The sequence below is a fragment of the Apodemus sylvaticus genome, chromosome 13 (genome assembly GCF_947179515.1).
Source record: "Apodemus sylvaticus chromosome 13, mApoSyl1.1, whole genome shotgun sequence".
NCBI lineage: Eukaryota > Metazoa > Chordata > Mammalia > Rodentia > Muridae > Apodemus > Apodemus sylvaticus.
Window position 1 is genome coordinate 33,020,840 of NC_067484.1, and position 18,719 is coordinate 33,039,558.

Genomic DNA, 18,719 nt, shown 5'->3' on the forward strand with positions numbered 1-18,719 from the left:
CACACATACATCCCTTCCCAGGCTGGGATGGAGTAAGGAGACCTCACACTGATTTTTGTCTTTCCTCTCTCCAAAAATTGTTTTGTGGAGCAAAACACTGAATGGCACGAATGCTCTTGGAAGGCTCTTGTGAATTTGACAGGAATCGGGAGGAGCCCAAAAACTGCCCAGCGTCAACATGGCGACGTTGTATTCATATGCCCTGAACTTGGACAGGTAACTATGGTGAAAGTTAAATAGAGGCACACCCCTTACCGTGGGCGACAAACCAAATGGACTGAGTGGAAAGACCAGAATAATCCGGAGAACACAGTGCGGGAACACGGTGACCACAAGAACAGAGCGTCCCTAGAAAGACCATAGACTGAACAATGCCATTAATTAAACACAATTCAGTCCGCGAGTCAATCAGTAAAGGGCGCTGGCAATTTCTAGCCAATTTCTGGTAGCTACACAGCAATGCTCCTGGGGGGAGGATCGGATTAAATGGGCCTGTTTGCCTAGAAGAGTTCCTTCCTGAACTCCATGCTGTGTTGGAAGCACTAAACCGATCCATCCTAGCCAGACGCGTTACCCATAATCTGACTGGTGACTTAGAAGATCCACCGCCAGACACAGGTGCGGCCATCCCTCGCTATCAGGGAGATTGTTAACAGGACCCCTGCAAATAATGAAATAACTTATACAAATCTTCTCGCATATTTAAAATCATCTGAGAATTAGTACATCAAATAACGCAATTAAATGCTATATAAACTGTTGTTCTGTTAGAGAAGTCTGTAGATGGTCGCCTCATCACAAATTCTTTTTTAAAGTATATTTTCGGGGGCTCAGCGATTAAGAGCACTTGTAGCTCTTTCGAAGGTCCTGGGTTCGCTTCTCAGCTCACAATCATCCAAAACTCAGGTCCCTAGAGACCCGACGTCCTTTCTTTTACAAGGCACGCATCTAGTGCGTGTAGCGGCAAAACACTCATACATATAAATCAAAAATAAATCTAAAAAAAAAAATGCCCCTTTTCCCCCATGGTGGTTGAATTCCTCAAAAATAGAACCTGCAATGCGTTCAGCTAGGCTCAGAGCGGGGAACCAAGGGAGACAGACTTCTTCAGCTGCGCGTCCTTATCTATCCAGGGACGTGCAGTTCCGTCTCCTGAGCCCAGACACCGCACCCCGCCCAGTGTCTTCGAACCGGAAGTGTTCTCTTCCCTGACTAAAAATGGCGGCCGCTGAGTCACTCGCCCACCTCGTATAGCCAATGGATACCCGACGTTCCGCTGACTCACATCCGCGCTCTAGGTGATCTGATGCAACGCCTCAGTCAAGGAAGCTTTCAGTGCACGTTGGGGTGAGCAGGCGGCGGCTGTGGTGCAGTGTCGATGTCCTCAGAGGTGGTCAGGGGGACTGCGGCGATGGTACTAGGTGAGTGAGGTTATGTTCCTGCAGAATTCCAGAACTTCTCTTAGTGCTCGGCGCGACCTGAGCGCGCACGCCCGGACATTCGTGGGCCCTGGTCTCTCGCCCCAGACCCTCAGACCTGGGCACCCGACTCGGTGGCCCGGGTCTGGTTCGGCTCCAGCCCTGTGGCTCCCTCGGCCACCGCCTCCCTAACCCAGCCCCACGGACAAAGTCTCCTGATTCCGCTGAGACTAGGGCGGTGCAAGGGTCTGGGACCCAGTGAGCTCCAGATGTCAGTTCTTAAGTCGTTCTTCTGGGCATGATGTTAAGGCTTTTGCTTAATTTTCACACAGCTTCCCCTTACCCCCTGTGAGATCTGCAGCGGTGAAAATAAAAAGATTTAAGAGACCCGAGGCGAGGCGATGTCACAGTTGTGAGGCCCTCTGCGGCTTAACCCCAGAGTTTGGATTTGTTTCGAAAAGCGCAGGGGTCTGGCATTTTTATTTGCACACTGTGCACTGTTAACTGGGATGCCTGATTCATGCCTTGACCTGTTTTATTCTCAGTACAGCTTGTACGATCTATATTGTCTTCCTGATCTTATAGATGAAGGAAGACTAAATAAATTCTCCCCGGGTCGCTCCGACTTCTAAGATTCAGCATCTAATAAAGTTAGGGTGAATTTTAAAACTCTGCCTTTATCGATGCGCAGCCAAGTAGGGAGAATTGCAAATAGGTTAAACTGATGGAAACAATAATATAGGAAAGTCAGATTTGCGATTCATTGTGTTAGGGGGGTGGAATAGTCTTAAACTGGGAGATTGGAAAAATAATATGTTGACTTCTTTTGGACTGTGGGAGCTTTTTCAAATCAGATGATTTTTCTGTTTACAAAGGTAGAAAATTGATAAAGCAATCGCATTGTTAAGTGTCTGAGCATTACTGATGAGTTACTTTTTTTTTTTCTTTTTTTCTTTTTTTTTTAAAAAACAGCAGAGCTCTATGTCTCTGACCGAGAAGGAAATGACGCAACAGGGGATGGAACCAAGGAGAAACCATTTAAAACAGGCCTAAAGGTAACCTCATTAGGATAACTGCATGAGTGTTGACATTGAATGACCTGTCAAGAATTTTATTTCATTCTTTCTTTGAAAAGAAAATACTGCATTTGTTCACGGGGTGGGGGTGTATTTGTGTGTCTTTGCCACCGGTATGAAAGTCAGGGGACAACTTGTGCGGTTTGTTCTGTTGTTCCTTGTTCTATTGTTCCGCCTTATGAATGCTGAGCTGCAGACTCAGGTTATCTTGCTTCGAGGAGGTCGTCTTTACCCCTCAGTCATCTCCCCAACCCAAAGATTTTATTTCAGACACTAGATTTTGAAAGGAATCCCCAGTGTGATGTGTGTGTGTGTGTGTGTGTGTGTCAGTTTTTCCCTTTACCACAAGGTGTTCATCTCTGTAGTACCAAAACCATTTTTCAAGATTGTGCTTTGTGAAAAATAAGTTTTCTGAGCACCCAGCGGTGTTGAGATAATGCGTATCTTTGTGCTCTCTCTGCAGAGGTGGGATGTTATTTCTAAGTCACAGATGTTTATTTCTCTGTCAGATTGTCCTTTTTCTTCAGTTCTTGTGACAGTAGGAGTCCCCTCTGAATCACACTGACCCCATTCCCTGAATGAGTCTGAAGAGGTCTCTTAATGGCTTTAATGTAGTACAGACCTTAAGACCCAAAGACTTGACATACCAGCAGCCTATCAGAGGACCAGCTTCTTGGAGCAAACTCATGAATCTGACTGCCTAAGACAAAAATGCCACTTCATTAGTGTACTGTTATTCCGGGGACCTAGGGACATCATACAAGGTTAGCTTATTCTAAGTCCAGGGAATCCTTGGATTCGGAATTAATTGCATCAGGTTAAGGTGCCCCCATTATAGTGTTTATTGACTATGATGACCTGGAGTGCTAGAATCCTCTGGCTAAGGTGGATGGGTAAAGAGCAGGACCCTGACGCTCCTTTCTCTGTGCATCCGTATTTGGCCATCTTGTTTTTCTAGATGTTTGATAGTATCAGTCGTCATTCCTAACCTTGAAGTGTTTTCTACTAAGGTCAGGCCACGTGGTCATGCTTTAACCCTTTGTCAGGAAGTCTTTCTCAACTGGAATTTCTCAGAAGAGGAATGTTGTCCTTTGAAGGTGTGCCCTTCAGTTGTGAGGAATGGTAGTTAGTTAGGCTCTAGGCTCTTCCCTTCCCAGACATTAAAGATGAGTATCAGTGTACAGTTTGAGGAAGGAAATGTATTCCAGGGTCTCTGCAGAGGCATCTGAGTGTTGATGGTTGATGGGAGGTAGAGCGCCCTCACAAAGAACAGAGGCAGTCACAGTGATCCTCCACACTGGTCATCTGGTGGGCTGGAGGTGGACATGCAGGCCATTGAATGAAGTGTACTTACCGTGCAAAACTATGATCCCGTGATAACTTCCGTTAAGATTTCTCTTGGTGTTGTCAGAAGGTTCATATTCCTGCTCTACAGCGGGTAGCAAAGTGGACTAAGCCACACTAGAAAGTCAGGGTTTCTGTTGCCTTGGGTTTGGAACAGTGAAGGAAAAAGGGGTCATGAATAGTAGAAGCGGGGGCATAAACTTGCAAAGCAGCGTCTTGAACCTTGGGATGGTTCAGGAGTGTGACAGAGGAAGACGAAATCATCAGTGGTGCTCTGCATGTCTTCTTTGGGGGTGGGGAGTGGATTTGGTTTTTTTGAGTCAGGGTTTCTCTGTATAGCTCTGGCTGTCCTGGAACTCACTCTGTAGACCAGGCTGGCCTCAAACTCAGAAATCCACCTCCCTCTGCCTCCCAGAGTGCTGGGATTACAGGTGCGCGCCACCACTGCTCCCGGCCTGTGCCGGTCTTCTCTGTGAATGGGTGGAGATTTTTCAGGAATTTGGGCATTCCTCCCTTCTTTTTATGACCGCTTTGTGTGTGTGTGTGTGTGTGTGTGTGTGTGTGTGTGTGTGTGGTCATTTTATATGCAGAGGAGGATTCTTAGTTAATCTTAAATTAATGTTGTAAATGTTTCCTCTGCTGTTTAAACCCCCAGGTGACTGTCTTTTGTAACTTTATGGCCTCTGGCCTTTAGCTGAGGAATGATACCAGATAGGTCAGGACTAATGGCTCAGGAACTGCTGAAGCACAAGGCCCTCAATAGCCTAGAGGGAGGGGGCTCCAACAGGCCAAGGCTAGATGGTAGGATCTCCAAGGTCAGGCTTTAAACTTTATGGCCAGAGAGAATAAGGTACTTTCCCTGTTTGATGTAATAACTATTCTAGAGGAATTTTCAGACAGTGCTTGAAGGTTACCAAGATACCCATCTTTGTCTTTTCACCCATAATTCCAGCACTTGGAAGGTAAAGAGAGATAGGATCAGGAGTTCAAGGTCATCCTCAGCTACACAGCAAGGTCAAGACTGGGTTGAGCTAGAGACCCTATTTTAAAAATTGGCCTTTTGGGGCCAGTGAGATGGCTCAGTGGGTAGAGGTGATTGCTGCCAATCTTGACAATTTGAGTTCAGGGCCATGTGGTGGGAGGAGAAAGGTGATTTTCCTAGTTGTCCTCTGACCACACTCACTCACTCAATAAAAGCATAACAAGCATTTTTAATTTTTTTTATATTCACTAACTTAAATCACACAAACTATAAGTTACTCAATGATATATAATACAGTAATGCCTGATAGACCAATGTCTTAGTTAGGGATTACTGCTCTGAACACACACCATGACCAAGGCAAGCCTTAGAAAGGACAACATTTAATTGGGGCTGACTTACAGGTTCAGGGGTTCAGTCCATTATCATCAACACAGGAGCATGGCAGCATCCAGGCAGGCGTGGTGCTGGAGGAGCTGAGAGTTCTTCATCTTCATCTGAAGGCTGCTAGCTGAATACTCACTTCCAGGCAGCTAGGATGAAGGTCTCAAAGCCCACGCCCACAATGACATACCTACTCCAACAAGGCTCCACCTTCTAGTAGTGCCACTCCCTGGGCCAAGTATATTCAAACTATGACAACCAATATTGATGAAAAAATTAGTCTTGTGAGAAATTTTCAAATTAAATAGAGATTAGCCTTCTGTGTAACTTGGCTTTTACTTTATTGAAAGAGTTTCAGACCTGCCAATCTTAGGTCCCTACTTTGTTGAAAGAGTTTCAGCCCTGCCTACCTTAAGTCCCGCCTTTGGTATTTTACAAGTCTCTAACTTTTCAGATAGTGTTTGCAACGTGTTTTTGCTCTCTGCTGCCTCTCTCCTGTTGGCATAGCTGTGCTGGTCCCTGTGACCATTTGACAATCTTCTCTGACAGGGGTGGAGGTAGGGGCCACTTGTGTGTGGCTGAACTGGTTGGGATTTTCAGTAGCGTGGCCTGGGATGTTCTTAGAGCAAACTCCTGTGGGAGGCTTGGTGAGTCATCCTGCTGACGTGGTTTTTGCCTCTTGGCTCCTGACGTTTTCTTCTAGGCTCTTGGTAATGTTCAGATTCATAATCCAGGTGTGATTTTGGTTACTAAGCATTGCTTAATATGTTTTCTCTTTCCCCCTCCCCAAGGCTTTGATGACAGTTGGAAAAGAGCCGTTTCCCACTATTTATGTGGATTCACAAAAGGAAAATGAGGTAGGGGGCACCAAAACCTTTCCGAGATTGTGTTTTGTGAAAAATAAGTTTTCTGAGCACCCAGCAGTGTTGAAGATAATACGTATCTCTGTGCTCTCTTTGCAGAGGTGGGATGTTATTTCTAAGTCACAGATGAAGAACATTAAAAAGATGTGGCACAGAGAACAGATGAAGAATGATTCTCGGGAGAAGAAAGAGGTGACTGATGAATTTGCCACTATGTTTTTATATTTACGATCCCCAGAATTATATTTACCAATTACGTTATTTTAAAATTAGGCAGAAGATAACTTACGAAGAGAAAAGAACCTGGAGGAAGCAAAGAAAATTATCATTAAAAATGACCCGAGCCTGCCAGAGCCGGCTTGTGTGAGTGTCTGTCCTCTGGTGGTAGGGGCGTGGCTGCGTCTGCACTGCCGGGTCTGCAGGGCACGCATCCTTTGCTCTACTGTTCTGTCTTCCTTTTTAGGAGGGGAGGGCAGCCAGTGTTCTGAGTGCTGAGAGTCGGCTTTTAGAGGTTCAGCTTGAGCCTAAAGTTTAGATATTACGTGATGAGTAGTAGATTCTGCACCGACTGACCAGCAGTAGATGTTGGCTACTGTCTGGCTGTGCTGGGTAGTTTGAGGGAAATGATTTTGCCTTCTCTAGAGTCAGTTTTTTCACCCAAAAGACAAAAGGTAGATTTTTTCACAGGTTTTGCAAGTATTTCCGAAGCATTTATGATTCTTTGAAAGGAGGCTTGCTCTTGTGTTTTTTCTGGAACCCAAACAGATTGCTGACCCAGCAGAGAGTAATGTTCTTACAGAAGTGTCTGTCGGCTTTTGCTACTTCCCTGTGTCACCCAGTTAGTTCCTCTTCGCAGCATTTTCTCGCTGTTTAGGTTTCTGGTATCTGGGTGTTTAGCCCTGTGAGGCCATGATGGTTGCTAGTGTGGGTGACAGGCACACCTCCTGTGACAACCTGAATTCACTTATTAACTGACTTTTCTCTACCAGTATCTGAAACAGTTTTAGGTATCTCTTATTGCCAATTTTGCATTAATAGTAAAGGACTTTTTCTTTTCTCTCTCTTTTTTACTGATTATTGCGGTGGGTGGGGGATTTCTTGTTTGGTTTGATTTTTTTTGGTTATTGGTTGGTTGGTTGTTGTTTGAAACAAATGTACCCCTGACTGACTGGCTTTGCCTTACAAGTACTGGCATTAAGTATGTCTGCCATATACCCAGGTGTGGTTGTTTCTAACATTTGACTATGGAATATTCGTGAAAATGTTGGTCTGAAATAATGACATGTTTCAAGTAGTTTTCATTTAAATTTGACAGGTAAAGATTAGTGCATTAGAAGGATACAGAGGCCAGAGGGTGAAGGTGTTTGGCTGGGTCCACAGGTTACGCAGGCAAGGTGAGTGGGTAGGTTTTCTTTCCCTCTTTGCAATCTTAATACTCCTGGTTTTAGGTGAAAAAGAGCATAGAAACATTTCTTCAGGTTTGTTTGGGTTCTTGGTGTACTGTCTTTTTAAAGGGTGTGATAATTTATAGCCTACATTTGTTCTTATGCCACATGACTCTGAAAGTTTGAAACTTAGACATTGTTTCATTTGCTAGAAATCACATTGCTTCATCTGCTAGAAATCACAGTGATCAGGAGGTATATAATACGTACATCATCCTCAGACTGAATTTTAATTATTAATGAGAAACAGGAACATGTGCTGTAAGGACGGATCCTCATCTAGAATATGATCACAGGGTTTTTTGGTGTGCTTATTTTCTGTTTTATTTTTTACGTTAGCATCCTAGTTGGTCCCCTGCCCTCCCATGTATGGGGTGTGAGAATGCATGCTGGAATGTATGTGTCAGATATGTGGAGGCATGTGTGCATGGAGGCCCGAGACTGATGTCTGAAGTTATCCAGCATTTATCTTCCGCCATATCTGTTGGAGGTTGGGGGGGGGGGGGTGTCTCTGGAACTTGGACCTTGCTCTGCAGGTTCCCATCTCTCTTAAGGCTCGAATTAAAGGGGCTGCCACGCCCACCTGGCCTGCTATTTGAGACTGGCTGAATTTTGTTTCTCATTTCCAGGAAAGAATTTGATGTTTTTGGTGTTGCGAGATGGTACAGGTTATCTTCAGTGTGTCTTGTCAGATGACTTGGTAGGTATTTTATCTTAAATATGTCTGAAAGATTGTATTTAATAGGGCCCATAATTGTAAATGTTGAGAATTCTAGGATCTATGTACATATTTTAAATTTTTACTGTGTTAACTGGATACCTGTATCAAAAGCTTTGTGTATCACAAATGTAAAAGGTTTTGATTATAACTTAGGAAAGCTAGAAGGAAATCTTTTGTTATGGAAATTTTCTGAAACGTAGAATCTTACTTAGAACAGTAGACAGTCGGTCTGTGGTGGACCCTGGTTGTTTTCCTTATGTCATATTCACAACAGTGTCTCCTGCTGTTGTCTTTCCTTCTGCTCCCCAGCTTGTTTGTGGGAGGAAAGCCCAGAAACATTATTTTGTGGAGCGTCTCACGCGACGAGATTGGTTAATCCTGCCTTGTGTCACGCAGTGCGCTTCTGCTTGCACTGTTTTTACAAATGTCTGATAGTGTTAGACTTTTATTTCCTTCACACGACTACGAGTGTGCAAACCTCTGTTCTTCTGGTTATGTCAGGAGGCACATGATGCCCACCCGTGTTTCTGTAATTAGTAGCTATAAGTGTAAGCAGCCTTATCCACTACTGTCAAATTCCTCTTCTCTTTTCTTGAATGACTTTAGCATGTACTGTCATCATAGTGTAGAGAAGCTCTGTCCATTTAAGTCAAGGATGGACTGTGGGGATCTGTAGTGGGGCTAGCGCCCTCTATCTTATGTGTTCATGTAAAGGGGACAGATATATTTTTACAGCCATATGTTTTGAATGATAGCACCAGAGCCCAGCAAGTACATTAGTAAGCTATCTCACTAAACAAAGAAAGGGTGCACTTAACTTAGCTATCATATCAGTAGGTCATATAAGCTCCTCCATTGCTAATAGAAATAATGTGTGGTGCATGGCCTCACTGATATTTCTGCCTTCTCCAAAAGTAGCTCACTAGCTAGTGCTCCTCCTCTGTCTGTCTCTCATTTTAAAAAGCAGTGGTGAGCCAGGGTGACTGCCTATAATCAATCCCAGCACTTTCTCTTAGAGGCAGGAATGTCAGAGGTTCAAGTCAGAAGGTTAGCAGGGCTATATGAACCCTAACTCCAGTAGAAAACCAAACCAAAACCGTCATTAGAATATTTTAAATCAGTATCAGTAGGCTAATATGACCTTTGACCTTTTTACAGTGTCAGTGTTACAACGGAGTGGTCTTGTCCACTGAGAGTAGTGTGGCAGTGTACGGGACCCTGAACTTAACTCCAAAGGGCAAACAGGTGAGTGAGTGGAGTGAACTCATTGAGTGATGTCATAGGTGTTTAGTAGTTTGTTCCTCGGTGTCTATAGTGGTACATTTGGTTTGTCATATAAATACACAAGTGTCAAATACTATAAAGTCATATACTGTGTCCAGTAAAATATGTACACTGTTTTTATTTAGTCTGCCTTTTGCAGCTATAACAGCATCTCATGGACTAGGAAATTCATGACAAAAAGACATTTTTCTTGTGATTCTGGAGTTTGGGAGGTTCAAGATAGAGACACTACTTTTAGTGATGGCTTTTTTCTGTGACAAACCCAATTGTGTGATCCCTTACAGCTAACCCACTGCCTTACTTAGGATGTCACTGCTGTGGAGAGACCCCATGACCAAGGCAATTCTTATAAAGAAGCATATTTAGTTGGAGCTGGCTTACAGTTTCAGAGGTTCAGTCCATTATTATCCTGACAGGAAGCATGACAGCATGTAGGCAGACATGGTGCTGGAGGAGCCAAGAGGTCTAAATCCAGATCCGCAGGCAGCAGAAAGGGACTGAATTGCATAGGCAGCCAGCCATTCCACCCTGAGCAGAACTTGAGCATAGAGACCTCAAAGCTCACCCCACAGTACACACAAGGCCACACCTCCTTATAGTGCCACTGCCCAGGAGCCAAGGAGTCAATCACATGAATCTATGGGAGCCAAACCTATTTAAACAGAATTTTAGAAAACACTAGTCTAAACTGAAAGTTTTTGAACAGGAATTGGTAGTTTCTTGAGAAAGGAAGAGGTGGGGGACTGATCATCGGAATATGTTTGTGCTTTAGCCAAGTATAGGTAGACTATTCTAATAACATTCACCTGTTGCTAATTATAGTTCAAATAGCTACTGTGGTTGTAACTGTTGCCTAGGGGGAAAAAACCCTACAAGTGTAACTTATTAACCACAAGAGGGAGCAAATATCCCTAGTACCAGCGTTCATGTAAAAGCCCGCCCTGTAATAAAAATGAGTGTCTGTTCACTGAGCTTTCTTGAAGTACTGTGATTACAAATGGAGTGGTTGTCATGGTGTTACTTGCTGTCCCACTGGCAACAAGATCATTACATGCTCTGTGAGTGAGAGGCTTTTAGAATAAATTACTTTCTGTAGAGTCAATAGGGAGAATTCTGATTATCTCTTTCTAAATAGATAACTGCTTTTAGAAAAGTTTTTTCCATTTAAATGTAAGACTTTATTTTTTATTACTTCAGTTATGTATATGTGTGTTGGTATGTGTTATGTATACACAAGTACAGAAACCAGAGGCATCAGATGCCGTGGAGCTGATTTTAAAGGTAATTGTGAGCCACCCTGTGGGTGCTGGAAGCTGGACTCAGGCCTTTGATGGGTAGTATGGACTCTTAACTGCTGAACTAGCTTTTAAGTTCTATAGAGAAGTATGTTAACTAACTCGTTAGACAGATGCTAGAAAAATAAACCATCATGCTAATAGTTACTCTAGGTCATGGAATTAGAGTTGATGTAATTCATAGTATATGCCTTTGTCTTAGGGTTTTCACTACTGTGAAGAGACTCCATGACCAAGGCAACTTTTATAAAGGACAACATTTAATTGGGGCTGGCTTACAGTTTTAGAGGTTCAGTCCATTATCATCTGGACTGCGTGGAAGCATGCAGGCAGACATGGTGCTGGAGGAGCCAAGAGCTCTGCATCTTGATCTGCAAGCTGCAGAAGAGGACTCTCTTCCCCGGGCACTAGGTGGAGTTTGAGCATAGGACCTCAGAGCCCACCCCTACAGGGACACACCTCCTCCAACAAGGCCACACCCCCTTCAACAAGGCCACACCTCCTCCTAGTGCCCCTTCCCATGGGCCAAGCATATTCAAACCACTACAGCCTTTGTTTTAAAGAATTATTTTATTTTATTTTATAAAATAAAATATTGGGGCTGGAGAGATGGCTCAGTGGGTAAGAGCACTGACTGCTCTTCCGCAGGTCCCGAGTTCAAATCCCAGCAACCACATGGTGGCTCACAACCATCCGTAACAAGATCTGACGCCCTCTTCTGGAATGTCTGAAGACAGTTACAGTGTACTTACATATAATAAATAAATAAACCTTTAAAAAAATAAAGTAAAATATTGTACACTGTAGCTACCTTCAGAAAAGGGCATCAGATCCCATTTTAGATGGTTGTGAGCCACCATGTGGTTGCTGAGAATTGAACTCAGGACCTCTGGAAGAGCAGTCAGTGCTCTTAACCACTGAACTATCTCTCTAGCCCCTGCCATAGCCTTTTTAATTTACAAAATGCATGTGTATGTTTACATGGAAAGAAGTATTAAATGTAAAATTATAGCCCTGAGTTATTGGGTCTCTAATTCTGGATACTAAAGCTGCTAACAATGTTGTTAAAATAATACCTTTCTGAGAACCTGGCTCTAACTTCTGTTAATTGTTAGTGCCTGCCTCACTCTCTCTGTTCTTCTCTTCTGCCTTTTACACTTGTAGGCTCCAGGAGGCCACGAGCTGAGCTGCGACTTCTGGGAACTGGTGGGGCTGGCCCCAGCTGGAGGGGCTGATAACCTGATCAACGAGGAGTCCGATGTGGACGTCCAGCTCAACAACCGGCACATGATGATCCGCGGAGAGAACATGTCCAAAATCCTGAAAGCGCGGTCCATGATCACCAGGTGTTTCAGGGACCACTTCTTCGACAGGGGGTACTGTGAAGTAAGTGCCTGTAACAGGTCACTGTTTGCAGGCGGTACTCGGTACCATTGGGAAGTAATGGCCACAGCAGACTGGTTTGCCGCTTCTCACCTTAACAGGTTACCACTCCGACACTGGTGCAGACGCAGGTGGAAGGTGGGGCCACACTCTTCAAGCTTGACTATTTCGGGGAAGAAGCCTTTTTGACCCAGTCCTCACAGTTGTACCTGGAGACCTGCCTTCCAGCCCTGGGAGATGTTTTCTGTATAGCCCAGTCCTACAGGGCGGAGCAGTCCAGGACTCGAAGACACTTGGCTGAGTATGTGACTTTCTTACCTAAGCGCCCGCTTGGGCTGAGGGTAAAGATGTCCGCTAGCAGAGTGCCTGCTTAGCATATCCAGGGTTAAGTCACATAGAAGCATCACATAGACGTGAGCCTGGTGGCACATGCTGCTAATCTCACTTGGGAGGCAGAGGCAGGAGGATTAGATGTTCCAAGCCAGGAGCCCTGCCACAGCAGAAAGAAAGGGCACTTGGTTCCTTAGGCCACAGCTGAAATCTGTTCTCTGATATTTTCTGTGAGCTTTCAGTGAGGCTTGTGAGATACCCACAACTCACTCTGGACAGTTCCCCAAGGTTTAGACCTTTGTTTGAGAGAAATGTCTGTGTAAAATAGGAGCAGCGCTCAGCTGTGTCTGTCCTTCAGGTTCACGCATGTGGAAGCTGAATGTCCTTTCCTGACCTTCGAGGACCTCCTGAACCGTTTAGAGGACCTAGTGTGTGACGTGGTGGACAGAGTCTTGAAATCACCAGTGGCCAGCATAGTGTATGACCTCAACCCGGTAGGTGTAGTATTGTCTCCAGATGAAAGGATTCCAGTCTCCGTGGAAGACAACCACTCTGTTCTTAGAGGTTTGGGGAACTGAAATAAGGATGTTTTGAAAATTTAATATTGGTAAATTCCCAGTGACTGTATTTAAGTTTATAGAAGAGGCAGTTCATAAGTGTTTCTTCATCTGAAGAAATACTCTTTCCTAATAATGATCGGCAGAACTGTTTTCTGTGTTACAGAGTTTATTGTTACTGTGTAATATACATATACATATATATATATACACATATACATACATATATATATATTTATATATATATGCACACACACACACACATATATATATATGGGTGTTTTGCCAGTGTGGAATTACAGCCCACACTTAACCACTGAGCCATCTCTCCGGCCCACTCCCCTTTTTGTTTCTTCATGGGCATTTTAAGGCTGGCTGCTTTTTTTAATATACAGTTTGCTCTTTTCTTTTTACTGTAGAACTTTAAACCCCCCAAACGGCCTTTCCGCCGGATGAACTATTCAGACGCTATCGAGTGGCTGAAGGAGCACGACGTAAAGAAAGAGGACGGGACGTTCTACGAATTTGGAGACGTACGTGTCCCTTTCTCATCGCTTCAGAGGGACTTGTGTGCTTGAGCAGGTTGCTGGTTGTGGCTACTTCCTGATGCTGGATGCCTCTGCTTCTCCTCAAGGCAGTAATAGTAGCAGAAACTACTTCAGATGATCTGGATTCATGATAGAGTGCACTTTAGAACAGCGTCTTTTTTGTGGAGTTTCAGAATAGTTGAGTTCCTTCTTTCACACAGCATCTTTTTCTCTTACGGATCATAATCATTCCTCATTCTCAAGCCTCCAGGGCTATGACCCCAGCAATCAAATACTCAAATGTCTGTTTGGCCATCCCAGCTTCACTGTTGGTGTGTGTGTCCTCAGGCGAATCATGAGTAGCTGCTGTTCACAGAGCTTGGCTTTGGCTTCAGAAGTGATTTATGTGAGAACAAATGATGTCTCAGGTCTCCACACATCGCCCTTCCTGGCTTGTAAATTCATTTTATGATGTATAGCATAAGTCTGAACCAAAGTTTTAAAATACTTAGTGTGACTGAGTAAAATGGTCTCCAGCTATAGAGCCCAAATGTGTCAGAGTCCTAGCTGGGTTTCTCTCTCAGCCTGTAACTGAAGGCTAGTGACCCAACTGTCCTCCAGTCTACCGTAAAGTGACAGCCTCTCCTACTAGATGAGGGCTGGTGGCACACGGGAAGCCCTCAGTGCACACAGGTGTGTATTGTGCATTTCTCCCTCCCATAGCACGAGGCTCTAGAGCAAGCGAATAGTCTGCAGGCTTTCCCAGGCGTGCATCCATCTCATACAGAGCCCCGTGTGGAGACAGATACAGCCTAAGAGGTCAGAGTGTTCCCCATTTCATCCTTGTCTCTCCAAACCTTCGGAGCAGAGCCAGTGCCTGCCCAGTTCTGTTTCCGCCCTCACGGTCAGTGAGTCCTGTCCAGTCTCAGCTTCCTGGCACAGGAGTTTGAAGTTCTGATTTGAATACAATTTCCAGAGGGATGTTTTGAGAGATCCCTCAATGTTGTAATTTAGCTTGGTTTGTCATCTGTTTCCTGGCTATTGTTGCAGATGTGATAACATAAACTTGATGTTAGTTAGTTACTTTATGACCATTTTTACCATTGAGTAAGTGATTTATTTTGACAGAAGAGGAGTGCAGGTAACAGTTTAAAGATGCGTGCTGTCAGTACTCTACAGATGAGTCATATTCTGCAGCACACACGATTGCCTTTTGCTTGAGAGCTTGGGTGTGACCACTGACCAAGAGTCAGAGCAGTACCTAGTCATAAGTTAGAGGTATCTGGGCAGCGGGGTCATTCCACAACCGCTCTCAGCACACTGCATGGGCTGTGGTAAGAGCTGAGCCCGCTGCAGCTCACTTGATAGCCACAGGTAGGTTGGACTTCTTTCTGAAATAGATTGTTCCTATCTACATGTGCACAGGTTATAGGTCTATATACATTCTCCAGTATATTAAAGGAGCTGACTGAAGGGTTAAAAAAAAAAATGCTTTCTTTTTTGCAGTTTTAAATGTTAATGACATCTGGTTTAACCTCAGGATATTCCCGAAGCGCCAGAGAGACTGATGACAGACACCATTAATGAACCAATCCTGCTGTGTCGATTTCCTGTGGAGATCAAGTCCTTCTATATGCAGCGCTGTCCTGAGGATCCTCGGCTTACTGAATCTGTCAGTCTGTGATTCCATGAGTATTAGAACATTTGCTTTTTAAGGGTCTGGGAACTGTCATTTGGGATAAGATATAGCTCATGGCAAGTATTTTGTAAATCTAGAATGACAGTAATTAAAGTAAAAATCTTTTCCCTGGTAACAGTTGACATGTTCAGTTAAAGAATTTGAGTAATTCTTGAATTTTGCATAGTTGCAGGGCTTCCTTTCAAGTTAGCAGCTTGACATATAATTTCCCTAAAGCCTTGAGATCGTGTCTGGTAGAGTGATAGTAATCGTGGTTTGTTTTTTTTTTTTTTTTACTTACTGTTTTAAGGTGGACGTGTTGATGCCCAACGTCGGTGAGATTGTGGGAGGCTCAATGCGCTCCTGGGACTGTGAGGAGATTATGGAAGGCTATAAGAGGGAAGGGATTGACCCCGCTCCGTATTATTGGTATACAGATCAGGTAAAAGCAATTGTTTAAGTTTTTTCCCCACTGTAATACGTTTTGCATACATTGTTTAGGAGGCCAGAATCCTAGGTATTGAGATGAGCTGTGTGTGCTTCGTGTAGCATTGGCATACTGCCATTTTGTCTTTAACAAAGTTACAGGTCAGTTTTGTTTGTGAAGCTCTTTATCTGCCGCAGTTCGTTTGATTTTGTTTTGATGTGAATGTGAATGGGTCTTTGGCATGCATGTTTGTTTCACATGCAATGCCCCCAGATGCCAGAAGAGGGCATAAGGTCTCCTGGACCCACCCCTACAGATAGTATTTAGCTACCATGTGGATGTTGGGATTTGAACCAGGCTCTCTGGAGAAACAGCCAGTGCTCTTGCCTGCTGAGCTACCTTGCTAGCCTTGCTGCATTTTTTATAAAACAAATTATTATATCCGACTAGCATCTAATAAGATGCTCAGACTTTCCTCTGAAAAATCAAGGCAGCAATTACTTTGAAAGTTGAAATCTCTCCCTTTCAGATGGTTCACCAAACTATTCCTCTCTGCATGTTTATGAAGGCGTATGAATTGGGTTGAATTATTACTACGATGAGCTAATTGTTACATGGTCGAAGTTAGCTCATCGTAGTAATAATTTTAATGTGATTAGATATAGTTTTAAAATAAGCGTTCTTTCTCTCATTTATTTAACAGAGAAAATATGGCACATGTCCTCATGGAGGGTATGGCTTGGGCTTGGAACGGTTTCTGAGCTGGATTCTGAACAGGTATCACATCCGAGATGTGTGCTTGTACCCTCGATTTCTCCAGCGCTGCAGGCCATAACCGCAAGCCCCTGAGGCACCACTGAAAGAAAGGAAACGTCAAGACTGCCTCGACAAAAGAACAAATGCCCCAGTTGTCCCTTGACGTCCTGTTGGGGGGGGTAGCTTTTTCCCTTCTTTATGTTCTCTCTTCCTGTTATCCTAAAAAGCAGTAGGTATTACTTGAACGAACATCAAGTGGCATTGATGCTCCTTTAATAAAGATAGTCATTACAAAATTTTGAGGAAATATATGTCATGTCACTCTTTAGTTATGGAGCAACTTCATGTACTGTAGGTTACAATCATTGTATTAAATAAACCATATATGATTATACAGTTTTTAATTATGGTCTGACATCCCAGTAACTCCATCTTTTTGTCCTAAGTGTCACTGGAATTCTCTAATTTATTACATACATCTGCTACAGCAAGCGTCTAAAAGAGAAATCGACTATTTGACATAAAAGATACTGGAGTCGCATAGATAGCCCTTTATATTCACTGTTACTCTTTTCTAAATTCATACCGTGTTTATAATTCTGAGGGATATGAGTTGACGGGAAAATTAATGAAGGGGAATTGGGTTAAAATTTGCAATGAACATGATTTGGGTGGTGGGGTTATTCAAGATTCTAACGCCATTAACCTTTAGTTTAAGAGCGGGCAGATGGGCCTTCCCTCTGTGATGTAATAACTGAGCAACAGAAAATCTGTTTCCAAAGACTTCGCACCTGGAATCTTAGCCACCATAGACGGCTAAGTCCTCCCTGCTCGTTCTTGGGTCCCACTTGCTGCCTTGCAGACCCGGTGGATTTAGCAATGGCTTCAGTGCACAATTGCTCTCCCCAAATGCATGCCGTGTGTTCTGATGGGCTGTGTTCCCACTAACCAATAAATGAGCACCTGTTAAAAAACAAAACAAAGCATTTTGCTGACTTATTTTCTCAATGTTGACCATCTCTGACTCACATTTTAAATCTTAGGCATTTTTATTTGTTATGATTATTAGATTCTGAAGTTGGTATTATTAGAGTTTCATGATAGTGACAGAATGAGTTTTTAAATTTTGATGGATGCTTGGGGTCCTACTTACAACTTTTTTTGTACTTTTGGGTTTGTTTTGTTTTTTGTTTTTTGTTTTTTTGTTTTGTTTTTTTTTTTTTAATTTGGTTTTTTGAGACAGGGTTTCTCTGTGTAGCCCTGGCTGTCCTGGAACTCACTCTGTAGACCAGGCTGGCCTCGAACTCAGAAATCCGCCCGCCTCTGCCTCCCAGAGTGCTGGGATTACAGGCGTGCTCCACCACCGCCTGGCTTTTTATTTTATTTTTTTTTTTTTTTTGGACTTTTTAGTTGTTAGTTTTAAATACATTAAATTCCCAGTTAAAATTAAATTCCCAATTTCAAGTCAGAAATGACTGATGTGACCTAGTGCCTGGACGAAGGTCAGTGAGTGGTGCCCAGTCCGTCTGGCAGTAGGCTTCTCCAGAATTTAAGGGTCAAGGTTAGGATCAGTTACCTTGAATTTTGTATAAATTGTATAAATAGGTTGATAGTTAAAATACGAAGAGAGCCAAGATTGGGTAAGAAAAGGGATCAGACTGTGGGACCAAGGACCCGACCATGAGGACCGCAGGCCCCATCCATGGGTGCTTTGTCTCACTGTGATTCTTGTTCTGCTCTCAGATCACGAATGCCATCCTCACCCCTTTCAAGGAGCAGCTCGCAGACAGCCCAGCTCGCAGTCCCTGCCCTCCTCACTGGGTCCTCTCCTAGCTCTTTCCTCTCAGAAGCCTGTTGGTGGTCCCACCAAAAATCCTTCACTTGACTTTCTGCAGCAGACCTGCTCAGAGAAGTGAGAAGCTAATCCTCTAGGAATTCAAATGGCAAATGTTACCCAACTTAGGATAGTTCAGCTTTTGGTGTTAGTCAGTGATACGAAAGATTGGCCCATGAAGCATTTCGCTTTCAATCTTTAAAAGTCAACAAATTGCAGGTGTTAAATACTTTATAGAATAAGCCATAGGATAGAGGGCTTTGCTCACTGTTACCTCAGTGCTCTGAGTATGTGCTAGAGATAGGCCAGGCCACACTGATTTTATAGAAGGGGTAGTAAGTATCCATGGGGCTTTCAGCTTACACTTTTTGAAAATTCCTAAGTAAAACTGGTGTGGGATGATGTTGGCTGTTAC

General features: G+C 43.6%; 1 protein-coding gene across 3 annotated transcripts in view; it reads left to right on the forward strand.

Moving 5' to 3' along the window:
- The first annotated feature begins 1,298 nt into the window (after positions 1-1,298).
- The window catches only part of Nars1 (asparaginyl-tRNA synthetase 1), a 581,145-nt gene continuing 563,724 nt past the window's right edge, over positions 1,299-18,719 (forward strand). The window contains exons 1-15 of one of the 3 annotated variants that reach the window (XM_052201389.1): positions 1,299-1,421; positions 2,394-2,473; positions 5,996-6,061; positions 6,167-6,259; positions 6,341-6,430; positions 7,383-7,461; positions 8,142-8,212; positions 9,392-9,478; positions 11,977-12,198; positions 12,297-12,496; positions 12,884-13,019; positions 13,502-13,615; positions 15,150-15,281; positions 15,598-15,729; positions 16,418-16,874. In XM_052201389.1, the coding sequence (XP_052057349.1) occupies positions 1,379-1,421; positions 2,394-2,473; positions 5,996-6,061; positions 6,167-6,259; positions 6,341-6,430; positions 7,383-7,461; positions 8,142-8,212; positions 9,392-9,478; positions 11,977-12,198; positions 12,297-12,496; positions 12,884-13,019; positions 13,502-13,615; positions 15,150-15,281; positions 15,598-15,729; positions 16,418-16,549 (1,677 nt within the window). In that variant the 5' untranslated portion in view covers positions 1,299-1,378 and the 3' untranslated portion in view covers positions 16,550-16,874. Of the gene's footprint in view, positions 1,422-2,390; positions 2,474-5,995; positions 6,062-6,166; positions 6,260-6,340; positions 6,431-7,382; positions 7,462-8,141; positions 8,213-9,391; positions 9,479-11,976; positions 12,199-12,296; positions 12,497-12,883; positions 13,020-13,501; positions 13,616-15,149; positions 15,282-15,597; positions 15,730-16,417; positions 16,875-18,719 lie in introns of those variants that run through there. The other 2 variants (XR_007980683.1, XM_052201388.1) reach the window with 2 other exon arrangements.